At 40.8% G+C, this 24642-nt stretch overlaps 1 protein-coding gene across 3 annotated transcripts in view; it reads right to left on the reverse strand.

Annotated features, from left to right (window-relative positions):
• The window catches only part of fynb (FYN proto-oncogene, Src family tyrosine kinase b), a 97905-nt gene that overhangs the window by 12559 nt on the left and 60704 nt on the right, over window positions 1-24642 (reverse strand). For 2 of the 3 annotated variants that reach the window (XM_042503249.1, XM_042503248.1), the window contains 6 exons: window positions 20550-20646; window positions 13884-13982; window positions 10245-10348; window positions 9756-9905; window positions 3978-4142; window positions 1679-1858 (listed from right to left, as the gene is read on the reverse strand). In XM_042503249.1, coding sequence (XP_042359183.1) covers window positions 1679-1858; window positions 3978-4142; window positions 9756-9905; window positions 10245-10348; window positions 13884-13982; window positions 20550-20646 — 795 coding nt within the window. Of the gene's footprint in view, window positions 1-1678; window positions 1859-3480; window positions 3637-3977; window positions 4143-9755; window positions 9906-10244; window positions 10349-13883; window positions 13983-20549; window positions 20647-24642 lie in introns of all 3 variants that reach the window. The other variant, XM_042503250.1, reaches the window with a different exon arrangement.

Below are 24642 nucleotides of genomic sequence, written 5' to 3' on the forward strand. Positions count from 1 at the left end.
TTTTTTTGCTGTTGGGGCAATTCAGGTCAGACAAATCAAAGGATTGAGGCTTTTTCTATTCATTATTTTGCTCCACAAGCAGCAGGTCTATGAGATAATAAGTCAGTCGGTCTACAAACACTACATTTACTATCGATATCAGGGGTGCAAACATGTCAGCTTTCCTTTAAATCCAACCTTTGACTAAAAGGTCGATAAAAGGAATAAAATAGGTCATTTGTGTGATTTGTGTAAATCAGATGAGTTTTCTCATTGTCATGAAAGCAGATTTTGACTGCCGGCATGCCTTAAAGGGATAGTTCAGATTTTTTTGAAGTAGGGTTGTATGAGGTGCTTATCCACAGAAGGATGACATAGAGTCGACGTCAGTCAGCATGCCTCCAGTTTGGAGAGGCAGGATGGAGATCCGACACGGAAGCTAAATAATGTGCTGCTTTGGATGGGGGCCGGCAAGAAAATGTATTGTAGCTACTTAAAAAAAGTCTCACCTACACCCCCCAAAAAATCAATATCAGTTTAAGCGTACTCTACAGTGAGTGTATTTTCACTGCTATCCCTTTCCATCAGACAGCCCATTTCGACAGAGAAGCTGTTAACGGCTACACTTCCCTATATATGCTCTCTTCAAAGCCACCAGACCACTTTAATAAAAACAGTCACTTTAGCACGCTGAACGCATGAGGTCGACCGCTGCTTCCATCACTTAGTTAGTTAGTGTTATTGTGTGACTGGTGAATAATTATTATGTTTGACACAAACAAAGGAACTGATCGAGGCAGCAGTAGACCAGCAACTCCAGTGTCAAGCGATGATAAATTACTCTTTTTCTTAATGGAGTCTGGCTATGAAGAGAGCAATACAACGGCTTAATTTTCCCATTGGAAATCACTGTCTTACATTAAGGTGAAGCAATGAAAAAAGTGCTGTCCAACAAACAGGGCCAAACAGGGATAATATTAAGAGTTGGAGAGTAAAATAAATGATGACTGCCACATTTGGCCAGTTGCTGAATTAAACCTAGCTCACAAAAAAAATATCTCATTACTTTAACACATAAGTTGATTTACCATATTACAATATTACATTATAAAATGTTTCAGTTTTTGGGGTTCACAGCAGCAAAAAAAGTAAAGTTTTTGACATTTTAGTGAAATTAAGGATATCATATTCTCAGTTCAGCACATATTCACTCACCAACATCAATGGATCCTGACGAGGTTATAGCTTTAGAGATGGATTTGTGCCATTTTGTTGGGTCTGGTTAGGTTTTTGTTATTTTCCAATGTAATTTTAACAAGTAGTACACAGTACTCTTGGAAATATACGGAAAGAGGTAGAGTGTAGCCAGAGTTACTAGCATGGCTTAGTAACTGTCAGCAATGGATGACAGCCAATGAAAATATAGCTTCAGGTTAAAAGTCAGGTGGTTCAGAACTCAGCTTGAGACCGCTGCATGTACTCATTTTTACTAAGGGGTGCAATGGGGCCTTAAACTTTTTGGGCTTGTTCTAATTTTGCATTTGATACAACTTTCTAAAGTTCAATTCTCTGCAAAATGGAAGATAATTATATTACACTGAATTCTTGAAACTGCATAACGAAATGTGCAAAGTCACTGGGATTGAATGCTGTATCCACGCCTGTATATGTATGTTTGAATATGTTTGTGTTCCTCTACCTTTGCCCATGTACTCCGTGACGATGTAGATGGGCTCCTCAGACACCACGGCGTAGAGCTGCACCAGCTTGTCATGGCGGAGTTTCTTCATGATCTGAGCCTCCTCCAGGAAGGACTCGGGGGACATGGTGCCAGGCTTCAGAGTCTTCACCGCCACTTTAGTGGTGCCGTTCCACGTTCCTGGCACACGCACACACGCACACATGCTGGCGTCAGCACAGCGGGAACATTGATTCATATTCAAATCGCATCATTTCAAAGTCAGACTTGCCAACCTCGCTGTCTAACCTGAGGAGATGATTGGCAGCTGAGAGTCAGAAGCGGGGGGGAAACGTCTTGCTTTGAAATGACAATGAGGTAAACATGCGACACAGAATGAGATCAGGAGTCGGTATGAGAATCGGCTGGTCTGTAATTCTCATGTGCAGAGGTCTGCTGGAGGATAATTAAATGGATACGAGATTTAGAGTGGACCTTGATTTGAAATGGCTTTTAAACGCCAGGAGTGGGATCCAGCAGGGCGTTGAGAGCCACAATACGCCAACACGGGAGCAGATAATCCTTTGTAGGATGATTAACAAAGGCAAGCCTGTAAGCTCCTCACTGGTTTTATGCCAGTTACTGTAACACAGCATGACTATGCCACCAGTGTGCACTGCCTCTGGCTACGACGCATAATAAGTCATGGATCACTGTAATCACTCCAATAAAGTCCTACTCCATCTATCTCATTCTGTGACAGTAATGGGTGCAGGGATATTAGTAGTGACCCAAAGGGGAGACACAGCCCATCAGCTAACAGTTGGGCCACAGTACATGTGTTTGGGGGTTTAATTTAAGAGTTGGCCAATAAATCAGGGTAGGCTGCTTCAGTGTTGCAGCTGTGGAAGCATTTGGGGAGTCGGACTGAGCGGGTGATGGTCACCTGCTGGGCTGTGAGTTAATGGGATCCCAGAGGCTGAGTGTCATCTGGGAGAAGCCCTATCCACAGATCTGTCAGCTGGAATATGATAAGAATACACGCCCTCCTGTTCTGCAGTATGGAAGCCCAAAAATAAAGACCAAAACTGAACAGTTAGAAATTGAGAGTTAAAAATAAGGAGAGTTCAAAATATGTATAAATATATATATATATATGCAAATATTTCATTTATTAGTGACCAGAAAAAAGACGAACAAGTGTGCATGCCTTTACGTGGACCTGTGTATTATTGAACCAAGCACAGAGACGTTAACAAATTTAACTTACGAGCTAATGATAATGTTTTAGTAGCAGTGGTATTGAAGAACCATACCATTTAGGGTACAAAAGGTTCTACAGCTAAATAGCTATTTAGTTATGTAGCTTGCAAAGTTAAAAGTATGTGGGCGATGGCAGCTAGCCAGCCAAACTTAAAGTTTTATTTAGCATCAAAGTCTCAAGCATGTGGTGGGCATTTATCCATAACATCTTAAACTTTTTTTTACTGTAGTTTTGACCCTTCTGGAGTTCCATACTGCACTCAATACTGCATTCAATCTATTACTGGGAACAACAGCAAAGTAGAAATTTGTATTTATGAATAAGAACTGATTTTCAAAGTCTTATTGGATTATGTTTTTAAAACAAACCCAAAAAACCTGCAGGAATGCTGGAGAGGGATGAGACAGCAGTTGCTTTTATCTCAAATTAGCAAACAAAATTTGCAAATCATTTCCTGGCACATTTAGGAATGCAGGGAAGGGGACTGATGAAAATATTCACATTTATTTCCAGGGTGGCCCAAGGTGAACAACAACTTTTTTTTTGTGGATTTCCTTACCGTAAAATACATCAGCAAAACATCCCGTCCCCAGCTTTACTTCCAACACAAGTGTGTCTCTGCTGATCTCCCAGGCATCATGACTCAAGCCCATAGTGTCAGGGATGTAGTTCACACACACGCCCGTTAAATAAAAGCACAAACCATCCGCACTCTCTACATGGGGAGGGAAGGCAAGGCACACAGGGTTAACTAGAGGAACATGCAGTGAGGGACATGGAAGGGAGCCATCTTCACACTGTGAGAGCAGAGTCTCCTGACGCTTGGGATGTTTTTCCAGATGATTTTGGCAGGGAGGGGTCAGAAACCAGAAGCATTTTGCTGGCAAAAGCCCCAAACAGAGAATTATCAAAATTTCCTGCCCCATTTTCTCATTTCATCCCCTCCCTTCCCCGGCCAGATTATTTGCTTTTTTTTGGACTCAGTCTGGTGTCTCTGCTGGCTCAGTGTGGCCTCTTCCATGCAGCCCCTTCTTCCGGAGACGACTGGCTCCGTACCCATCCAGACCTCCCCAAACTGCCCGTTCCCAAGACGCTTGATGAGTTGCAGCGACTCCCGCGGGATCTCCCACACGTCTTTGGTTTTAACGGACAGGTCGGCGAGGCGCGGCATCCCTTTGTGGCAGGGAACCACCAGGCGACAGCAGAGCCCGGCAGCTCGGTCTGCACGCGCAGCAATGCACAAATAAGAGCAGAGACAGAGATGGACAGAGAGTTAGCAGAGCATTGTGCAGCAGAGAGGAAAGCCTAAAAGCACAGGAAGAACTAGAACAGAGCAAGCAGAATACACACAAAAGTCAGGCTGATTCCAGGTCAGGAGATCCAGAGGCAATCAATCAATGTGGTCGTCATGATCCTTAATGATCACCATATCAACCAGAGAGATCATCCTTCATTTCTCACCATATATCAGCTGCTATTATCTCCATCAACAGTTAGCAGAGTGGTATAACCTCGGTTGATAGGTTTGAGTACCAGGTTGCATAATTGAGCAGTTGATCTGATCACAGCTGAAAAGATCGATTGGGATGCAAGAATGTAACTAAACAAGTCGACTGGAGGACAGCGTCTGGTTATCATGGAGGTGACTGAATCCTTTTGCAGAAGCAGAAATTGATAACAATGCGTGGCCCTTTGATTTCTGTCGAGTGACACTTAAGGATCAAGCACCCTACGAAAAATCAGCTTTGGGACAGATTATTTTGCAACAAACTTCTGTTATATAAAGTAAATCTATTAAAATGTTCTCTTTTTGAATTTCTGGACATCATAATTTGTCATTTGATCATTTCGGATGTTGTCACTGTCTAGTATGTTGTAAGGCCATAAAGGCTGGGCAATATTTTTTGCGGGACACTTAAATAACTAAGTACAGCTAAATACATCTTTGCAACTATGAATCAGGGAGATACCTGGTGGTAAAATATGATTTATGGCATAATTTTCTCCTCTGTATCTTGAGGTGTTTTTGCAGTGGCCCCACCTTGCTGAATGAACACATAGTAAGAATCTCATCCGGCTGCCGAAGCCGAAGGAAAACAAGTGCAGGTTGTAGAAAATATAAGGCTCTATGTTATGGCTCACTTTGGCTAATGGCATCTTCGACTCGCATACACTTTACGATGATGACAGTAATTTATGTAAAGAGATAGCTCCGGCTGTCAGTCACTCTTCTGGGAAATGTACATCCACAGTTGTGGTTAAACATAAGGATGGAGCGCTGGGACTTTATGCACCATGAGGAGCATTAACGACCATGCTTGTTTAGGCAACTGAGTGGTGCTCCAGCTGCTACTGCTTCGATCCTCTCTGCCTGATGACACCGTGTTGTCTGTGACATGAAATCAAACATGGCTTGGTTTTACTCCGGAGGAAGTTCTCATGTTTACCCGCAATTGATTAAGCCAGTGGATTAGGGAAGATTTTCCGTTGGTACCTCCATATCTAGTGAATCCCCCTCCTAATGCTGCAGGGGACGAAGTGACCCCCCTCCCTCCCTCCTGTGCTGGTGATAAGGCCCCAGGTTGTTTGCGCGAGGCAATAAAGACGAGATAAAGGCCCTGCGTCTCACCCATGGGAGTGTTCAACCTGCAGCTTCGGCCATCAAAGCCCATCTGGGCTGCCTGCGTGCTGCCTCAGCTGCTCCACTCAAACATCAATACAGCTCTGTGTTCACTCTGCCAGCCGTCATAAAACCTGTCAATATGTGGACCGTATCCACACACAACGCATCAAAACAGGCAAGGTTCCTAGAAAGGCGTGGCAGCTTCCAATGATGAACTTCTCGCTCTGATCTGTCCATTATGTCGTTATATTTCACAAAAATTATCTGTCAGATGTTGATCTTTATGAGGGAGCAATTATTCAACTTCCCGGAAAGATTTCATCATTTTATTTCTGACTTCAGCACCACCAAAAGGGAGCTCAAAAACAACCCCTTATCCAACTTTGGAAAATGAATAAACAGACACATCAGTTTTCAACAGGATTGTGTCATGGCCCTGAAAGATGCTATAATTACATAAAAATCTATAATGGGTTTAAATCATGACTGCGCAAATTTTGCTGAACAGCGACCACTGTGGCCACAAGCAGCAATAACAGGATATTGGCTAATTAAATTTTCCTTCATTTGTTAATATCCTCTTGAGTCAGTTCGTCATTAGGCAACTGGAGTGAGTGAGTGGACACAGGAAACAACAAATATGTTTCCTGATGAGGTACTGTGCATTTATGTTCTGTATTATCTGATGGTTTTGTTACTTTCCATTCCATTGTCCATTTTTTGCCAAGAACAAAATATATATATAGAAAAATGCATTGCAAGCCAAATTATGAGGTTCTATGTAAAAACCTGAGAAATACGGTAACCACTTCTGGGATATTTATACTGGCGAGGAGTAAAATTTCACTAGAACTAGTATGCAGTTACTATGTACAATTACATAGTAAATGGTCCGCAGCCTTTCTGTTTTAAACAGTTGACTGCAATAATTAATCAAGTAATTAATTTGTGTTGTTATTAATGTTTTGCACGCTTCTTTCTGCGCAGTAGTACGGTTGGCAGATGTAGTTTGGTGGAAAGAAAATAGTTCCTACATAAAACTGCTCAAAACGAGGTCTGAGGATTATCTTGAGTAATTAGGTTGTGATTTCTGGAAAGATACATTGCTGATTTTTTAATTGTAATTTTTTTGGCGCTTTGAGCATAACAAGCTGAGTGCCATCTAATTCCATCATATTGGAGAGAAGGCAGTCATCTTTATGGAAAATATCTCAAATACTGATTTTGGGTTTAACCGTCCCTTTAGAACTCACATTTATTACCTTAACTGATCATTGTATCTCATGATTTTGACTTATCATAAGTACTTTTCATCATTCATTCATCTTTTTTTTTTTTTTTTATCTATTTTTATTTTCTTTTACTGGTTGAAATGGAGTTTGAACTTACCAAGGCTGCTTTCATTCTTATGAGTTCATTTTTTTTATTTCTGAGTGAAAGAATAGGCTATTTGTTCAAACATTACATAATCTCGCTTTAAATGTGATCTGCATTCAGATATGCAAGCGTGGCTGTTTGTCAAGGCCACCCGTGTTGTTCCTTTCTCATCCGTTCAGATGCGTCTGAAGAAGAGTGGCTACAGTATGCAATGCCAGATATGCTCTTTAGCTCTTTAAAGAATGAAAACAGCAGAAAGCATGAAGCAATAAAAGCACAAGCCCTGAAAAGAATCAAGGTTATTTTGCAAAGACGTGTCGTTGGCTCCGTATGTCATCCTGAACTGTGATAAATAAAAGGTGATAATGTAGAAGGACGGTTAATGTGCTGTGACACAAACACACAGAAAATCCATGGTGTTGATTTTAGGACTTAAACATCGATATGTCAATTCGGCAACTGGAGCGTGACGGGAAAAATATCCTTTTTCTCTGTGAGAGGGAGGATGAGAGTGATAAACAAGAGCAAATGTAAGACGACAGATGAGAACACGGACTCGGATATACATCATAGTTACTCCTAAAAGAGTGCAATAAACGCATGAGAACAAACTGAAGAAAGAGGACAAACACCAAATTTATGAGTACGACTGAGGATGATAATCACTGTCTCGTCCTGTAAATCTGATTATCAAATATGTGTGTCAGCAGCACAGATACAGCAGTCATCCCTCACAGCCAGGAGGAGGCTTAACACACACACATCTGGCTGATGCAAACTATAACTCACACACTTGCTCCCTGTCTGCCTTTGCTCAGGAAGAGTGCGAAATAAGTGCCTTTCTCTCTCTAACGACGCATCATGTGTCCTGTTGGTGCTCAGACGCACCGCATTAAAAATAATGATGGGAATCTAAATAAAGATGTATGTGCGAGGCTGCAAACGGAGCTAATCTGACATATAGTAGCTTTCCATTTCTGTCTCCTTGCTCCTCGCGCCACCGTTTTATTCCTGTATGTGAAAGTGTGCAGATGCAATTATAGTGTAACAGTGTCAGCTTAATGCGTTCTGGATCGATTCAAGGAAATGGACACCGGACAGAAGAGGAGTCTTCGACGTTGGGGTTTGTGCAAAATGAGGCCACAGTGTCAACGCTCCGTCTCCATAATAACACACAGGGTCTCTCTGTGGCAACATCCGTCTGTTTCCTTTTTTTAATGAGAGAGTGGGCATCGCAGAACATGAGCTGTACTGCAGCCAGACCACTGAGGGGCAGCTTCAGTGGTTTTCAAGCTAATTCACATACCATATTCTCTCAGTGCTGTAGCTGCAGCAGGCAATCATTTTAAGCTGATCACAAATACAGATCACGTATTTTACAGCTTTGTGTCAGTGATGCAGCTTCTCAACTTTACGGACACAATGTCTACAGTTTGTCTATTTGCTCAACACAGAACAGAAATTAGAGGGTGAGTTCTGTATTTTTTGAAATCCCTGTTTTTGTGTGTAAGTGACTAATGGGATCAACAATTCTAGAAATTAAAAGTCATTAAACAGGAGAGCTTCTTGAAATTAGTAATAGTACAAAAAAGATGGTAAAAGCCATGAACAAATCTAGAAAAAACAGGAGGGAACGAGGAACTTGTCTTTAGGAAAAAAGTCGTAGTACTTCCTGAAGATGCTGGATGCCGAAACATGTTGAAGAAGTGATAGAGTCAAATAATTAGCACCTTCAGAACCTGCCAATACAAAAAGGCATTTAAACTTTTTTCCTAAAGATGGGTGCCTTGGATCCTTCCTGTTTTTTCTAATTTTCAAAATTAGAAACTGTAGTGGCCAAACAGGCTGCAGTGTCACCACTTGGGGCATGTTTGCACTGTCTATTTATATCCATTAAAAATGCTTGTTTTTGCCACTGACAGGCTCACACTGTTATTCTAAGTGTCTGACAATATTATGATAAGTATCTCTACAGAGTTAGATCGTTTTTGTTTGACCACAAATAGCTATCGCCAAAGCCACCAGTCTCCATTGAAATTATCAGTAATTTTATTGTCATAAAATACACTTTATTCAAAGTTGATAGAAAGAGACTTAAACTCAAGAAAAAACAAACGTCTTTCAACTGTTCCAACAATCGCAAAATCTGGTTTGGTTGAAACAAACCCGAAATTCACCCAGTTAGATGTGAAAATATGCAGGCTCGATATGTGCCAAAATTAACGGTTTTTCTAAATGCAATCTGGTGTGTCTGGCGATGGTGATTACGGGGCTGTTTCTTGCAAAACATCTTACTCTTTAACAAAAGTTTTATCTCTGTAGGGATCTATTTCATAATGTCGTCGGACAATTGAGATGGCAATTTGAACCTGTCAGTGACAAAAACGAGCACTTTTAGATGACATACATCTATGGTGCGAACTTGCTTCAAGTGGTTACAGGGCAGCCACAGGGCTGCCAGCCACAGCGGTCTCACACAATACTGGACCCATTTAAAAAAACGTTGTTCTCATTAATTACTTGGACGCAAAAACATGGGGAAATTGGTCCAGGTTGAAAATTCTGAGAAAACGTCCTGAAGTGAATAAATAGAGTTTAAAAAAAAAAAGAAAAGGAAAACTACAATAACTAGAATATGCCTCTTAACCTAAATAAGTCACAAACTGCACTGGACTACAACTCAAAATTTACCAAAAAATTGTAATTTTGGATTATGAAGTATTGCGTCAGAAGTCAGAAGTCCTAAAATCAACCAAAACACATCCTGAAAAATTCTATCTAGAAATCTAGAAATAACAGCATTCTTAAAGTGATCAAAGGTGTAGTGTTTCTACCTGAGTAATGCTGAACCAGCTGCTGCAGCGTGTCAAACTGAGCCCTGGTGGTGATGTAGTAGCCGCCACTGTCCAGCTTGCGGATCTTATAATGCTTTACGTGGTCACCTTTCACATCGTCCCAGTCCCGTATGGACAAGGAAAAGGCACCTGGGGGACACACAGTTCAGGGCGGGAGTCAGGAAACATCAAGAACTTGTCAATCAGGAAATATCTAATCAAAGAATAATTGAACAAGACTGACAGTCTCAGTAAGAAGCATTCAGCGCTCACTTTAAGTACGTGAGTTTTGAAAACTTGTGGCTGTGGAAACAATTTGGTTGTCACTCAAACTGAATATCCAAAACACTGCTGAAGTTCACAAAAGGAGTGTGGGAAATGTCAGAGCTCAATAAAAATTTTTTTCTGCAGAGGTAGAGGATCTGTCATGGGATAAACACAGACTGAGAGTCACACAGGCTGAGAGTGTGAGTGTTTCCGTGGTCTTACCCTTTGTGGTTTCACTCTCCCGGATGAGATAGGTTCCTCGAGGGTTGCCAGTGGACAACAGCTGCCTCTCTGCATCTTTACGGCCCAGTTTACCGAAGTACCAGCTGCAATTACAGAAGAAAACATGTCAACTTAAATACCAGATTCAGAAGATTCCTGCAGGAGCTTCTCATTCGCTTGTGTTTATTTCATGCACAGGGAAAGAACAGTAGTAAATGGTCATTTACAGAAAAAATCCAGAGCCAGAAAATCCAGCACACTACCAGTCACCACCAGTTTTTGACCTGATACACCTGATATTCAGACTTAATGGTGTATGAGAACTTTGTTGAAGAGCTTGTGAACATATTCAAAAAAAAGATGCTCAACTTAAACGATGAAAAAGTTTTTTCTACTCCCTACATCCCCACAACACATGCACATTGGTGTTTTTCCCTGACTTCCCACACACAAAGTAACATTTTAATACAGCTTTTGGTGACTTTCTAGACCTGATAGTTTTGAAAACAAATTTGTTCTCGTGACCTGCATTTCTGAGTGTGGTCACTATGTCAGAAAATGTACTCTGGATGTTCTCAGTGCTGACCATCATTCAAATTATCCATAGCTGTGTTCTTTTCCCTGCCACTTTGTAATGTTATGGCGTATTATTCTTGTACAGTTGGTATTAAAATGCTTTGGCAACATTGTATTGTATGCAGTCATACCAATAAAGCTATTTAAATTGAAATAGAAAAATTGAAATGGACCTACTGACCCTTCCTACGGGGATATTATGAGGTCATAATTTCCACTTGGCAACAAATACACATACGAACAAATGAACCTGACATAATAAGAGTGTTTTCACACCTATATTTGTTCGCTCTAGTCTGGATCAGGGACCAGTTTGTTACAATGCTGCATGTTGTCTTGAGTTTGGTTTGCGTTGACGCTGCAATATTTACAGGTGAAACCAAACTTTTTGATGCGTGAGGAAACTGCTCTCTAATTGGTCAGAATTTCCATGCAGGAAAATGTATCACTTTAGGCAAATTATAAGATTATAGTTTGACAATGAGCCGCAGCTGCAGCTGGAAAATAACGCTGTCAACGCCCTTGAGTCATCGATGGTGCATATCAAGACATGTGGAGGTGCACATTAATCCTCCTGAACTGTGACATCAGACAAAATATTTTTGAAGACCCAAGAGGTATCCCTATGGTCTTTAACACAGTCAACATATTTTAATTACTAATGCGAGTAGATTGTGGTCTTTTGTAGCGAAAGTACACACACAAACACAGCACAGCTCGCTATGGGAGCTCGTTTTATCCAAAAAAGGAGCAATGATTCCTCCAGTTGTGTCGAATCTGGGTTGGAGTTTTTCTACAACAAAGCACTGCTTTGAAATGGTCTTGGTCTGGTTGTTTTGGTACACAAAAGCCACAACGAACCACATCAAGGTGGTGAACGCTCCAGGGTTGGATTTGACAGCACTGAAAAAGGCAGGTGCATCGCTATAAAAATGCAGCCACAAACACAGTAAACACTGTAAATCTTAATACCCTTAGGAATCAAAACAAAAGTTAACATAAAGCTGCAGTATGATTTTACATTATATTGCGTTATATTTTCAGAAACCACATGCAGGGTTGGCTACAGTATTATACTGTAAACCTCACATTCTACTGTAGAATACTGTAAAAATGTATCGATGCTGAAGGATTTATGCTGTTGGCATAAATAAAGTAGTGACAACATATAATAACAGTATTATGCTGGTAGCTACAGCTGCCAGTTGTTGACCATAATTTTATGGAAATATTTGTCACAGTGTGTGAAAATTCCCCTTAAAGGTTACTACTGGAATATTTATTGATCAGACCCAAAATTATTTCCACTTTGGACACTCATTTTTCCATGTCATCAGTGCCACCCTCAGGATTTAAGATACGTTTCAAGCCCAGTGATGGCTGTGGCTCGAAGACGAGTCTGTCAATATGCTGTTCATTCCAGGGTTTCCCAGACAGGGAAAGTCAAACTCAAGGACTTTTGAGTACTTTTTCGAGCACGCATTCTCAAGGATGAAATTGTTTTCTCCAGAAAACAGTGGCAAAAGGATTGTGCAAATTTATTGGAGAAAATATGCTGCCTGGGCCTAAAATTGACAAATTACTAATTATTTTTTTATTATTATTATTATTCAGGCATGTGATTGACAAAACTCAACCTCACGCTAACAGCTGAGTATCTTTGGAGGCTTGTGAAACAACTTGGCGATGACGGTCTAGTGGAGTTTACCAACCTGTTGGTGCTCATAGCTCACACAGCAGTAGAAAAAAAATTACAAGCATGGCTGTTTTTGGCTGTCGACTTAAAAATATTTATCTAATGTGTTTAGTAAAATAATCATTTTGTTTTCCTCTTAATTCTATTCAAGTACTTGAAAAAGTCTGATTATCCAAGTGCTTACATTTCTGAGTGTCAAATTCAAGGACTTCAAGCACCTTGTATGAACCCTGTCAGTCTCTCTGAACTAACACAATATGGGATGTAGGTAGTGTTACAGCCACTCTGGATCGCTAATGGGTCTTTACACTTTTAGTTTGGTTGTAAATCAGTTGGGTCTTTGGGTTTGTTTATTAGCATTTTCGCTCTAACTCAGCAACTAGCGTGTTACATAACTTCGTCTGCGCACATTTGTGCATTAGTGACAAACCTCCAATTACAATTACAGCCGATACAGTGTGTTCTTCATGAAACTGCAATCAAAAACAATGGTCACCACAAACAAAGATAGAGCTGAATGTGAAACGTTTTTCACCTAACTTTTCAAAGCACACAGAGAGAGGCAAACTAACACAGGAAATGTGAGCAGAGTGACACCAAAGTGTCTATTTCACAGAGGTAGATCTGTGTTGATAAGCGGAGCTGCACCCACACGTGTTCTGTTTTTAATCCCAGCATGCTCCACTGGGCTCATAATGAGATTTTACCTTGCAGTGAACTGAATGAAACTTTATTCTGAAACCTTGCTCTGACTGACTTGTGGGGGGGCAGGTGGGTGGAAGGTCTGTGGCAGCAGTTGATGCTACACACACAGATGAAACCACAAACACACATACGCACACACACATAAAGACGATTAAAATACTCTATGTCAGAGTGAAACTTAATGTAACTGAATACATTTTCATGCTCAAAATGTATCCACTGTATGCGAATGTTAAATTAAAGAAAAATCCCCTGCAAACTCATATGTATTTGACCTCTCCCCCACAGCCCAGCTGGCATTTCAAACTCTAAGTTCACATCTTTACAGTGTCACATGAATGCCATTTTATCAGGCCAGTGGAAACGACGCCCTGCAGGCAAAGTAGAAACTGTGGGATGATGAAGGCTTTTTCTCCTGAATTTTCCTCCTCAGAAGGTTAAGTCTGCATTTGTGCGGATGTCAGTCTGTGGCCTTTTGTTCACTAATCTCAAGTTACTTCAGAGCACACTCTACATGAAAGTCACTAGTCTTTGACCAGTGTACTGTGAGCCTCTGAACACACACACACACACACACACACACACACACACACACACACACACACGCACACGCACACGCACACGCACACACACACACACACACACACACACAAACGACTTACTCCTCAGCCTGGATGGAGTCCACTGGAGCCACGTAATTACTGGGAATGTAGCCACTGCCACCAGTGGTGAGCGAGCGAGCATCCCACCAGTCCCCTTCACTGAAAGAAAGAGAGAGAGGGGATCGGGAGAAAGGGAAAAGAGAAGAAACAGAGGAAGCACATTAATATACTTTGATGTGCACACATGATCTGTGCCAGTGGAGACGTCAAAGCACAGCCGCAGTTTGACTCGCTCCCTGATGATCTGCTGTTAGTGTGGAAAACATGTAGGATCAAGTGAGTCTGTAGGGAGTAAAGTAGAGGGCAGAATGTGGCTGTAGAAAGACAGCATCGGGTCTGTCTATAATAAAAATACATGCTAAAACTGTACATGCTAAGGGGTACATGCTAAGGGGAAAAAATGATTTATATATACATATATATATATATATATATATACAATTAAGTGCATGACACTTAAATAAACTAACCAATCAATCAATCAATCAATCAAATATATGGAGAAAGCACCCTTCAACATGAACTCCAAACGTCACAAGTTAGCAGGTTGTATCGTATTTGTTTAACCTGTACAGACAGCAATGTGAAAAGGACAAATTTTGCTTTTTGAAGGAGTTGTATGCTTCAGCTGTTTTTAGGTAACAACAGCAGTACAGCTTTACTGTTCTCTCTACAACATAAACTTGTTTTTGTCTTCTCTTATGGTTTCACCAAGGTATAACTTGAGAATTAGGAAGACATGTCAGTAGAAGTATTTATTTACTTTTGACAAAGTCAAGCTGGCTGTCTCCCCCTGCTTCCAGTCTTTTTGCTGAGCTAGGCTAAACATGTCATGACTCCAGCTCTGTACTTAGGTAATCCATAAACATGAGATTGATATCAATCTTCTTTACATTTAGAGAGAAATACAAGAATTATTTTTCAGTAGTAGCAGTCAAATTGTATAATTCTATGGGAGCTGCTTAAAATGTTCTAGAGGTCAAATGATTGGACGATATAAATGAAGTTAAGGGGTGATATTTATGTTTAATGGACTGTTTACTGGCTATTTTAAGTATTGGCATAACATCTGTGTCTATGCCATCATCTGTTTTTTTTTTACTATGGCCAGATGCTAGCTGTTTTTATCCTGCTAAGCGAAGCTAACCACATCCTGATTCCAGTATCTTACAAGACAGAAAAAACTAGCTGAACTGTTTGACATCTTCCACATTCTTCATGCTGTTTCAGCCTCTGCGCTCGGCGTCTGATGTGTGACGATTGTGACGCATACACTTAAGTTTAGCCGCTTTGAAAAAGAGCGTCTGCTAAATGTCTACAAGGTGAAAAGGGAAAAGAGGAGGAGAAAGGAGGAGAGGCTCCTTAAAGACCTCTCAGCCTGAACACCCACACAGCCATTAGTGTCTCTTTCTGATGTCCTCTGTGCATCTCTTCCTCTCTAACAACCAGCAGCTCTCTTTGGGCTCATCCGTCCCTCACTGCGCCTCAAACATTCGCTCCGCTACTCATCTTCCATCATCCTCCCAACCTCACATTTCATCTTTTCTCCACACTGAGTTCAAAAACTCCACCCTACCTCCTCTTGCTTCATATCTTTCCATTTTAAAAGCTGAGATTCAATATATTTGGCTACATTCCTGTGAGGCACATTAGCATGTGACACTGAACTTTCTCAGCATTAGGATGCATGGAAATATCTCCATTATCTGCCACATTATTGATATTTGACAGGTTTTAGAAGGGGTACTGTGGCAGCATGAGTCCCCAGATTACAAATGTTAGTAGCAAACTTTTTTTTGTTAGTTCCTATCTGTCCATGTCCAGCCTAGACAAGAAATCAATCGTAAAACACTTCCAGCCAGACGTAATATTTGGTGTTGATTTCACTCCTGTCAATAACTGTTGAAACACAAAAAAGATATGACACTACCAATATCTTCATGCACAGATTGGTAACAATTGAAACAAAGTGTCTTAGTAAGGTGTTGGTCTATCATAAGCCTCCAGAATAGCTTTAATGCTCCTCGGCAGAGACTCTCAAAGTCTAGAACTCTATTGGAAAGACGAAGACCTGGTCTCTGGTACATCCCATATGAAAGTAGCTGCATTTCCTTTGTTTCTACACTTATTTATTCAAAATGTTCCTTTAATTCCTTTTAAGCATCTTTGGTTTGAAAGCAGATAAACCTGAACACGGACTGTAAACAGTAGGTTTTACCAATGTTCACCACTCATACAAGTACAGATTCACTGAAGAGGAAGCAAATAGATCAATTTATAAACACACAGAGGGTCTTAGTAGACCATGATGCACTGCAGTGTCATCGTCTACTGAGGCTACTAAGGCATGTGACTGACTGGAGCAGCTGTTGCTCTTTAGTAACACTATTGGCCTTGGCGTATTATAAGGCCAGTTAACTGCACTTCCATGATCCAGATTTTAAGAAATCCCCTCAAGGCCTTTTTGAGACATTGCATTCACGAGAATGAGAGGGACGCATGGTTATAGTGACCTTAAACCACCAAATTCTAATCAGTTCATTCTTGAGTCCAAGTGGACATTTGTGCCAAATTTGAAGAAAATCCCTCAAGGTGTTCTTGAGATATTATGTTCACAAGAATGAAGTGGAGGGAAGGACAACCTGAAAACACAATGCCTCCAGCCAAGGCTATGCCCGCATGGAGGCACAGAAACATAGATAATGCAAAGTATCTGTGAACTAAAATAGAGATGGATGAGGCAGTACACAAGCTAAAGGTAGAGTTTTCTATGTGCCATCCATTTATCTTTAATCACAGTCCTACAAACACTCTTCACCATTTATCTGTAGCACTTGTCTCACATTTCTTTCCTCTCTTCCTCCCGCCTCCTCTCTTCATTCCTATGCTCTCCACTTCACACACATCAGTATCTGTCTGCCTTAAGGGACAGCTAGCAGTCGTGGTTTACCATCATTACCAATGCTTACACATGAATGCACAATCACTCATGTACATTTCCTCCCCACCATCCCCCTGCTTTGACAATGTCTCTGTGACACACTGTACCACCCCGTGCTTGTTTCTATCACATCCCTAACGCACCAGGAGGGAATGTCTTTGGGTGTGTGAGAGAGATGCTAAAGAGCTGGGAGTGGAGGAAGAGGGGGGTGTGGGGTGTTGCTGGTCCTTCATTTCTGCTGAATAAAGCCATGAGGGGGGATCGCCTGGGGACGACAGAAACAGGCCTGCTTCCTTTTGTTCATGGAGGATCCCTCAGGAGGGAGGCGAGGGGAGGGGAAGAGATGGAGTCTCAACAATCGGCCTTGTGAGAGAGAAAAGTATGCAGGGGCAAGATGTGCAAAGATGTGTCGGTATGTGTGTTTGCGTGGAGACATAAACAGACGGGGCGGGGCGGGCCCCAGTCTGTCCCGCTGCCTCTTTTGTCTCCAGAAACAAACCTCCTTAAACCAACTCTGCTCCACCGCAAAAAGACAGAAAAGCAACAACAAGAGTAAACAAAGCGCCTCCCTCCTGTCTCCAAATGGATTCAAATCCTCTCTCCCCACAGTGACTGCTGATGAGAGAGTAATTAAACACAGGACTGTGTTGACTGAGAGGAGCCGTACAGTACCGCCATTCACAACGCCACAGTGTTTATTCATAGCCTGCAGCAGAATCTGAACAATTTAATTTACTAACAGCGCAGACTTGTAGCATTCAGTAAAAACAGGAGCTATTTCCTGATTATGTCTGATGAAGCTTCACAATAACACGCTCGCAGCCGGTTATAAAAAGCCTGAGCTGAATGCGGAGCCTTATAAACATTCAGAGATGGAGCCCCGTTTCCTGGAGGATGCCATCACAAAACAAAAAAGGGACAACAGTGCCTTCTGTCAGCTGAGGCGGCGGTGCCGGGATCTCTGGTGCTTCACGTGAGCCCCGCCTGCTCGGGACATCTGTCAGTCACTTCCTGCCAACTCTAGAGGAGCAGATGAGGAGGCTTTTACCTCCTTTGTCCAGCAGGGGTCAGTGTGGGCAGCTAGAAGACATTTAAGGCTGGTTGAAGCAGTGAGGCGTGGGCGGATGAGGGAGGAGAGAGGGGAGGAAAGGGGTGAAGATGCAGCTCTGTCTGGCCCCTGCTGAGGAGGAGGAGGAGGAGGATGAGGAGGAGAGAAGGAGGAAGAGGAGGGAGTCTGGGCGCTAATGACGGTGTCTTCCTGCTCTGGCTGAGGCCCAGCAGGGGCCGAGGTGTGTGGTGGAATGTGCGAGACGCTGGGACAGGATGCTAACTGGGTGTGGTGAGGAGGAAGACTGACCTTGCTGGGCCAAATGCAGAGGTGATAAGGCAGCTGTGTACAGTAGAGTACAGTAAGACTCATTTAGCATAAACATTTTATATTTGGGACTCTGTATGTGTGTGTGAAAGCACAGTGATTTTCTTACTGCCTCACTGTATACATACTGTATATGTATATATATGAAAATAATTATTTAATTCTAATTTTATATTTAAAGTTAATTATATTTACATGTTAGCCATGTCATTGAGTTTTTAAATTTTCTTTCTATTTCTTTCTTTTTTGTTTTTTACAAATTCCTTGCTTATTTTGGGTAATTCTTGTGAAGTTATTCATCGACTTACATGTTTGCTATTTGAAATTTAGCCAATTCGCTCAGGTTTCAATGGGTTAAAGCTGTAGTAGGTAACTTTAATTTATAAAAGACACATATTTTAGTGTACTGTTTAGCTTTCAATGAGAACATTTGTGACCCTTATGCCATGCTGAAAACAGTTAAAACAGCCAAAATGAATCACCACCCACTGGCCGAAGCAAACTCTTGCTTTACAGCTAAACAGTATGCTAAAATACGTTTCTGAAAAGAACAGAAGTGCAAAAAAGGCAATCAGCGCTGCCTAGACTGATCGGCACGTAGATTCTTGCAGATGCCAACAGACGCACTACAAGGAGGAAAAGGAACATCATTTTTTGTTCAGACTATCTGTCACACGTACTGCTATAAGGATACAGTGAAATTTAAAAAAATACAACACAGTTATTTCTATAAAAGTTACAAACTGTAAATATTATTCTGATATCCATAAGATATCAAAAGAACTACATGCATTAACACTTAGCTAAGGGTGTGATTTCTGCTGAGGAAGGCACGGAAAACAATTTCTGTGCTTTTTTTTATGCCCTAGATTTCACCTCTAAGGCTACAGGCTACGTGGCCTGGATTTAAAAAAATACTGAGCTCATGATTCCAAGCCCGCAAAAACATCCAGTATAACTTCAAAATAATTTCCTATTAAGTTATCTGAAAATATTTGTTATCATAATACTCAGAATATTATAAAATGCTTAGATTTGTAAGAATTTTCACAAATTAAAATTTTGGTAGCCTGCTAAAATAATAAAATATTTTTTTTAGTCCACAGACACATTTTGCCATAATAAAAATGACTGAAGTGAGATGAACAGACTGAGAAATAAATAAATCAAAACATTACGTATTTTTATCTAAATACTCAGCATTTTACAAAAAGCTTAAAAGCGTAATAATTTTGTGTCATGACTTAAGTATTATGATATTATTGTATCATGGGGCCTTTGGTGATTCCCACTTTTACTACATAAAGGTGATGAATTTAATTATGAACCAATGGAGTCACAGTAAATCTTCTGTCCTTCTGCAGTACTGCACAGTACATGCACCACGCAGCCTAATTACAACGAAATCTAAAGGAGAATAAGGTCAGAGCAGAGACCCAGCAGTCTCCCCGCCTCTTCAAATGTCACTGCACCACTGCAGAAACCCAAACACAACAGACAGGCAGCTGACTGAGGGTCACTCCAGCACGCCGAGACTCAGCCTCCCGCAGACAGAACGAAAAGAAAACCATCCGTGAGCTGAAGCCAGGATGGTTAAAGAGCTGTCAGACCATCATGCCTCTGCTCTCTCTCTCTCTCACACACACACACACACACACACACACACACACACACACACAGACACACAGAGACACACAGACACACACAGACACACACACACACACACACACACACACTCTGCACTTCTGCCTACTGAAAGAAAGATTAGCCAACATCACTGTGGGTGTAACAGGGCACTTCCTGTCCACACTCAGAGTGAAGTCTTCAAGGAACACCACACTCACGGTGCCACAGCGGTTGGAGCTCGAGCTCCACCCTGTGTAAAACCTTAAATAAACTGTGTTTACTGCAGATTGTTACACTGTATGTTCAAGCCACCACTTTGACTTCATATGAAATGCTTTGCGCCCTTTAATATTGTAACCGATAAACATTGCAGCCAGCTTTTTGTTTTTTTAATTGAATTTCACGCTTTTTTTTATATATATATATTAATTTGGCGTGAGTGTTTAGGGCTCCCTGGTTGGCTGTAACATTATTTTTATTATTTTATACTTCCATCATGTTAAGCAAATATTTTACGCTCTGTCTTGCTAGAGATTATGAAACATTTTAACATTTATTTTCTCACATACAGGCTGCCACTTTTGCCTCAGCTGAAATGCGACGCCCTGTCCTGTGTGCTCCCCTCCCAGCAGCACCGTGCTCTTTTTTTAAAGACAGTGATAAAATAGGAAACTTGCATTCCTCCCGAGTGCAGGCTGTCCGATAAGCAGCTGCGGCGACTTACGTGCTGTTGATAATCTGGAACCGCTCTCCTTTCCTGAAGCTGAGGTCGTCTTCTGTCCGCGCCTCGTAGTCATAAAGTGCCACAAAGAGGGTGACTCCTGCAGGAGGGGCAGAAACACAGAGTCAGCGTGCGGCAGATTAGCCAGAGAAAATGAAGCTCAGAATCACGTTTAACTTGATGACCCACAGACAGCTGCAGGACACTGAGTAAATGAGGATCAATCTCACATTAGAATGCAAGTCAGTCATGTTGACTTTAATGGGAACTCATCAAATTTTACAGCTGATGATTCATGATTAAATCGACTGGACGCAGGCAACCCAGGAAGGGTTTCCCATGAATTAAACTCAAGTACTGTAAATTTCCACTGGTCATGTTTCTGATTTAGACACTTTTACATTGATTTTAGCCACATTAGTGACAAGGTTTTAGGGATAGCAATGTCGGCTAATCCATCAATTTGATCCTGACTAAAATATCTCAACTACTGTCGAATTAATAATCATGACATTTGCTTTTTTTTTTTTCATGGTCCCCACAGGATAAATCATAATATTGTTGGTGATCACCTGACTTGTGATCTGTGACAAGTTTTGTGGCAATCCTAAATAGAGAATCAATTCACTGCATCAAGCCTACTAAGTTTGACTAAAAACGACTGCAAAAAGACTGAGAATCATTACAGACGTCAGTGAGAGTCACGCTAGTCACGCATGCCTTATGCTCAGCCTTTTAATATGGTCGTTCAGAAAACACTTCAGTTAGTAGTCGCGTTTCAATCCAAATTTAGCACAAGTTTTCAGGAAATCTGGAAAAGAAAATGCAAATTTATGCAGCTTATCATCCACTAGTGTTTCTCAAAAATTGAAGTGGGTTCATCAGGATAAGCAGTAGCTGGTGCTAATTCTTTAGTCACGCTGGTTCCCTCATCAAAAAGCCCGTGGGATTTTTCCAATGGGATTCTAGATTATTGCAGATAATAAACTCTGAGGGAAAACAAAAATACAAAAACAACAGAAAACAAAACAAAACAAAAAGTTCATGAAAATTATACATTTGATTCAGCAAGATAATTTTCACAACTATACACCACTGTCAGGACTTTTGAGGCCTAAAGGCAACTGTAAAAGGTAAAAAGCTAAAGTTAGGCTCGAAATTAACTGCACTTCTGGGTAAAGCCGCGTTTGCTGTGATGACACTTGAAGGCTTCAAAATATATGAGTGGGGTATTTACTCATGTATTTTATGTTGTAGAACAAAACATGAAAAGTCTCTTAAGCTTGTGTTCACTTAATTTCAGCCGTCTAACCAATAAACCCATTAAAAAACCCATCAACTTTAAGACGAGGGAGTCGGGAGTGTTAACATGCTAACACATTTCTGGTTTTTAGGATTCATCCTGCACCCACTCTACAGCACTGCAGCAGAAGACACAACAAGAAGACGTAACTAAAGGAACGCAAGTGAAACCTCAAATGACGGAAACTACTGAATATATAAAAACAGAGCACACAGGACAACGGAAATAGAGAGTTTTGAACGACTAATATTACAGCTAAAATGTGCATAAAGACAGGTTCATTGAAACGTACCTACTGTCAGACAACACATCTTAGGAACAAGTTAATATAAGCGATAAACCCCTTTTGTCTTGTAATCATGTAACCTTTGCTCTCTGCTATTCTTTGCCTCTCCAGCTTTGCTGCGGTAGAAGTGGCTTCATAATGGCAGAATAATCTTTTGCAGAATCACATTTCTACTCACAAAGTACCTCAAGTCACCTTCTCTCCACTGACTCTTATCCCCTCCCCTCCACTAATCCGACTAATTTTGCCCTCATCACACACATAAAAAAAAGAATAGCAGCACTCATTTGAATATCTCCCAGCAGCACTTTCTCTCGCTGGAGTATTTTCTCAGCCTTACGCTCCTGCCTTTTTGCTTGCGTGTTGCAAACGTGATGAAGGAATTTAGGCTCATTATAGGATGTGTTAACAGATCGCAGCAGGAGTCTAACAACACAAGTGAGGTGGAGAAAAACTCAAACTGTTAACCCTTTAGAACCTGGATCGACATCAGTTTTGTTTACACCTTTCAGAAGCATTTAAACCAAAGAAAATGGGTTTGATTTCTTTTGCACACCTGGGAAAAAGGCAAGGACCAACTCGGCAAGAAAAAAAAAAGAAAAAAGTTAGAAGGTGACAACTTTACTCATATTTTGTTATAAATATGATATTATAATATATATATACATATTTTTACACTTTTTTAGGGTAAAGTTTTTCCATTGCTTTTTTTAAAACTTAAACTCTTTTTTTGTGCTTATTTTCAGTATTGTTTTTTGGAACATTTTTTTTAAGTACCTGCTAGTTTTTAAGCCATTTCTTGTTCAGGTGCTCATTGCCTTCTTCCTGTATTTAAAAAAAAATCAAGCCAATTTCCTCTGATTTCAAAGTGTTGAACTACCCTTTTACGTGTCACAAACAGAAAAACATACCTTTAGTAAAGGAATAAATGAGTTGTGGGATCCTTAGAGCCACACTAAACCCACAAACTGCTTCACTGAATGGTCCAGTGACAGAAACTAGGGTTTTGGCTGCCTCAGTCCAGTTTGACTCCCATCACGCAGGCTAAAGCCTCTCTAGATAAAGACCAGTGACCTGAAAAGCCTTTTTAGTCATTCCAACATTATCTCACCGATGGCCACCTCTGCTGACAGACCAGACTGGGGGCATCCCAGCGGCTGAAACGGAGCTGAATGCGTTTGCAGAGAGGTACTGAAAAGTGATTTTACATAATATTCACATCCCAAATCCTCAGTTGAACTTAAGGTTTTTGCAAAAAGAATTTCCATAAAGCTGACATCCACAATTTCCCTCATGCTGTTGGCCTCTGTGGTGATAAGAGAAAATAATTTTCACACTACAGCGAGAGAGTTGTGGAAAGTTGTAATCTGTCAGTGCAAAACTAGCTAAGTGTGAAACTACAGTACTGGGGTTATGTAATCCAACTGACTGCACTAAATACAGTTCTGCTGACTGAGGCTTCAGTAAACAGAGGTGATGTTCAACCCATATGCTGGCTGTGTTTCCTTCAGACTAAATTAGGAATGTCATTTAGGATGGATATAACTTTACAGAAATCCCCTCTTAATGGCAGAGTACAGAGGATACTGGTGTCTCCTAAAACTACAGTACAGCAGCTTGTGTTTTACAGTACTATACTATACTATACTATATACTATATATAGTACTTTTGCAGTATACGGACACCATAATAAAAACACAGCATCTGTACACTGAAAAGGATACCAGGGTTTCTTAAGGACACTGTTTGGCTTTATGCTTGCTAGCAGCCCCCTGGAGGTGAGGAACCCTAATCCATGTCGATTATAATCTTCCAACCCTGCAGACAGATATGAAGCTAATGTTTTTGATATGTCTACCTACATTTTCAGGTTTTCTGGTCACAATTATAATTTAGGGCATTTTTATGCCATTTTTTTACAGACAGTGACAAATGACAAAAAATAATGGACCGGAATTCTACAAGGTTTCTGGCATTTTTGTAGTGGTAGTTGATGAGACGGGTGTACTACTAGGTAGATGAGTGGGTTACTAAAGAGGAAGAGGGTATAATCTTTAATATATGTCAATGGCCTTTTGGATAACAGGTGGCTATACTGTAAAGGGACAAAAAAAGAGGTCAGTATATCATTTATACCCCAATATACCCTCTACCACACTGGATTTGTTCTGAGTGCCCTCTTGTCATTTACTGAATTCATATTTCTTTTCATTTGTGATACATGAAAACTGAGTAAAAAAGACCCTGTTTAGACTTGGTTTTAAAATGTGTCTTGGGCAGTCAGATCACAATTTGACAGTGCTTAATACTAACTAACTAACTAACTAACTAACTCAAAGCCACAGTCTGTTCACCCTGCTGCCATCTGGAAAAAGATACAGAAGTATCTGCTGCTGAACCACCAGACTACGGAGCAGCTTCTTTCCCCAGGCTTCCTCCTTTGTCGCCAAAAAGATGTAGAAGGATTTAGGATCAACTTCAATTTAATTTCTTCTTAAAGCACATT

This window comes from Plectropomus leopardus, chromosome 16 (genome assembly GCF_008729295.1).
Source record: "Plectropomus leopardus isolate mb chromosome 16, YSFRI_Pleo_2.0, whole genome shotgun sequence".
In the NCBI taxonomy this organism is placed as follows: Eukaryota; Metazoa; Chordata; class Actinopteri; order Perciformes; family Serranidae; genus Plectropomus; species Plectropomus leopardus.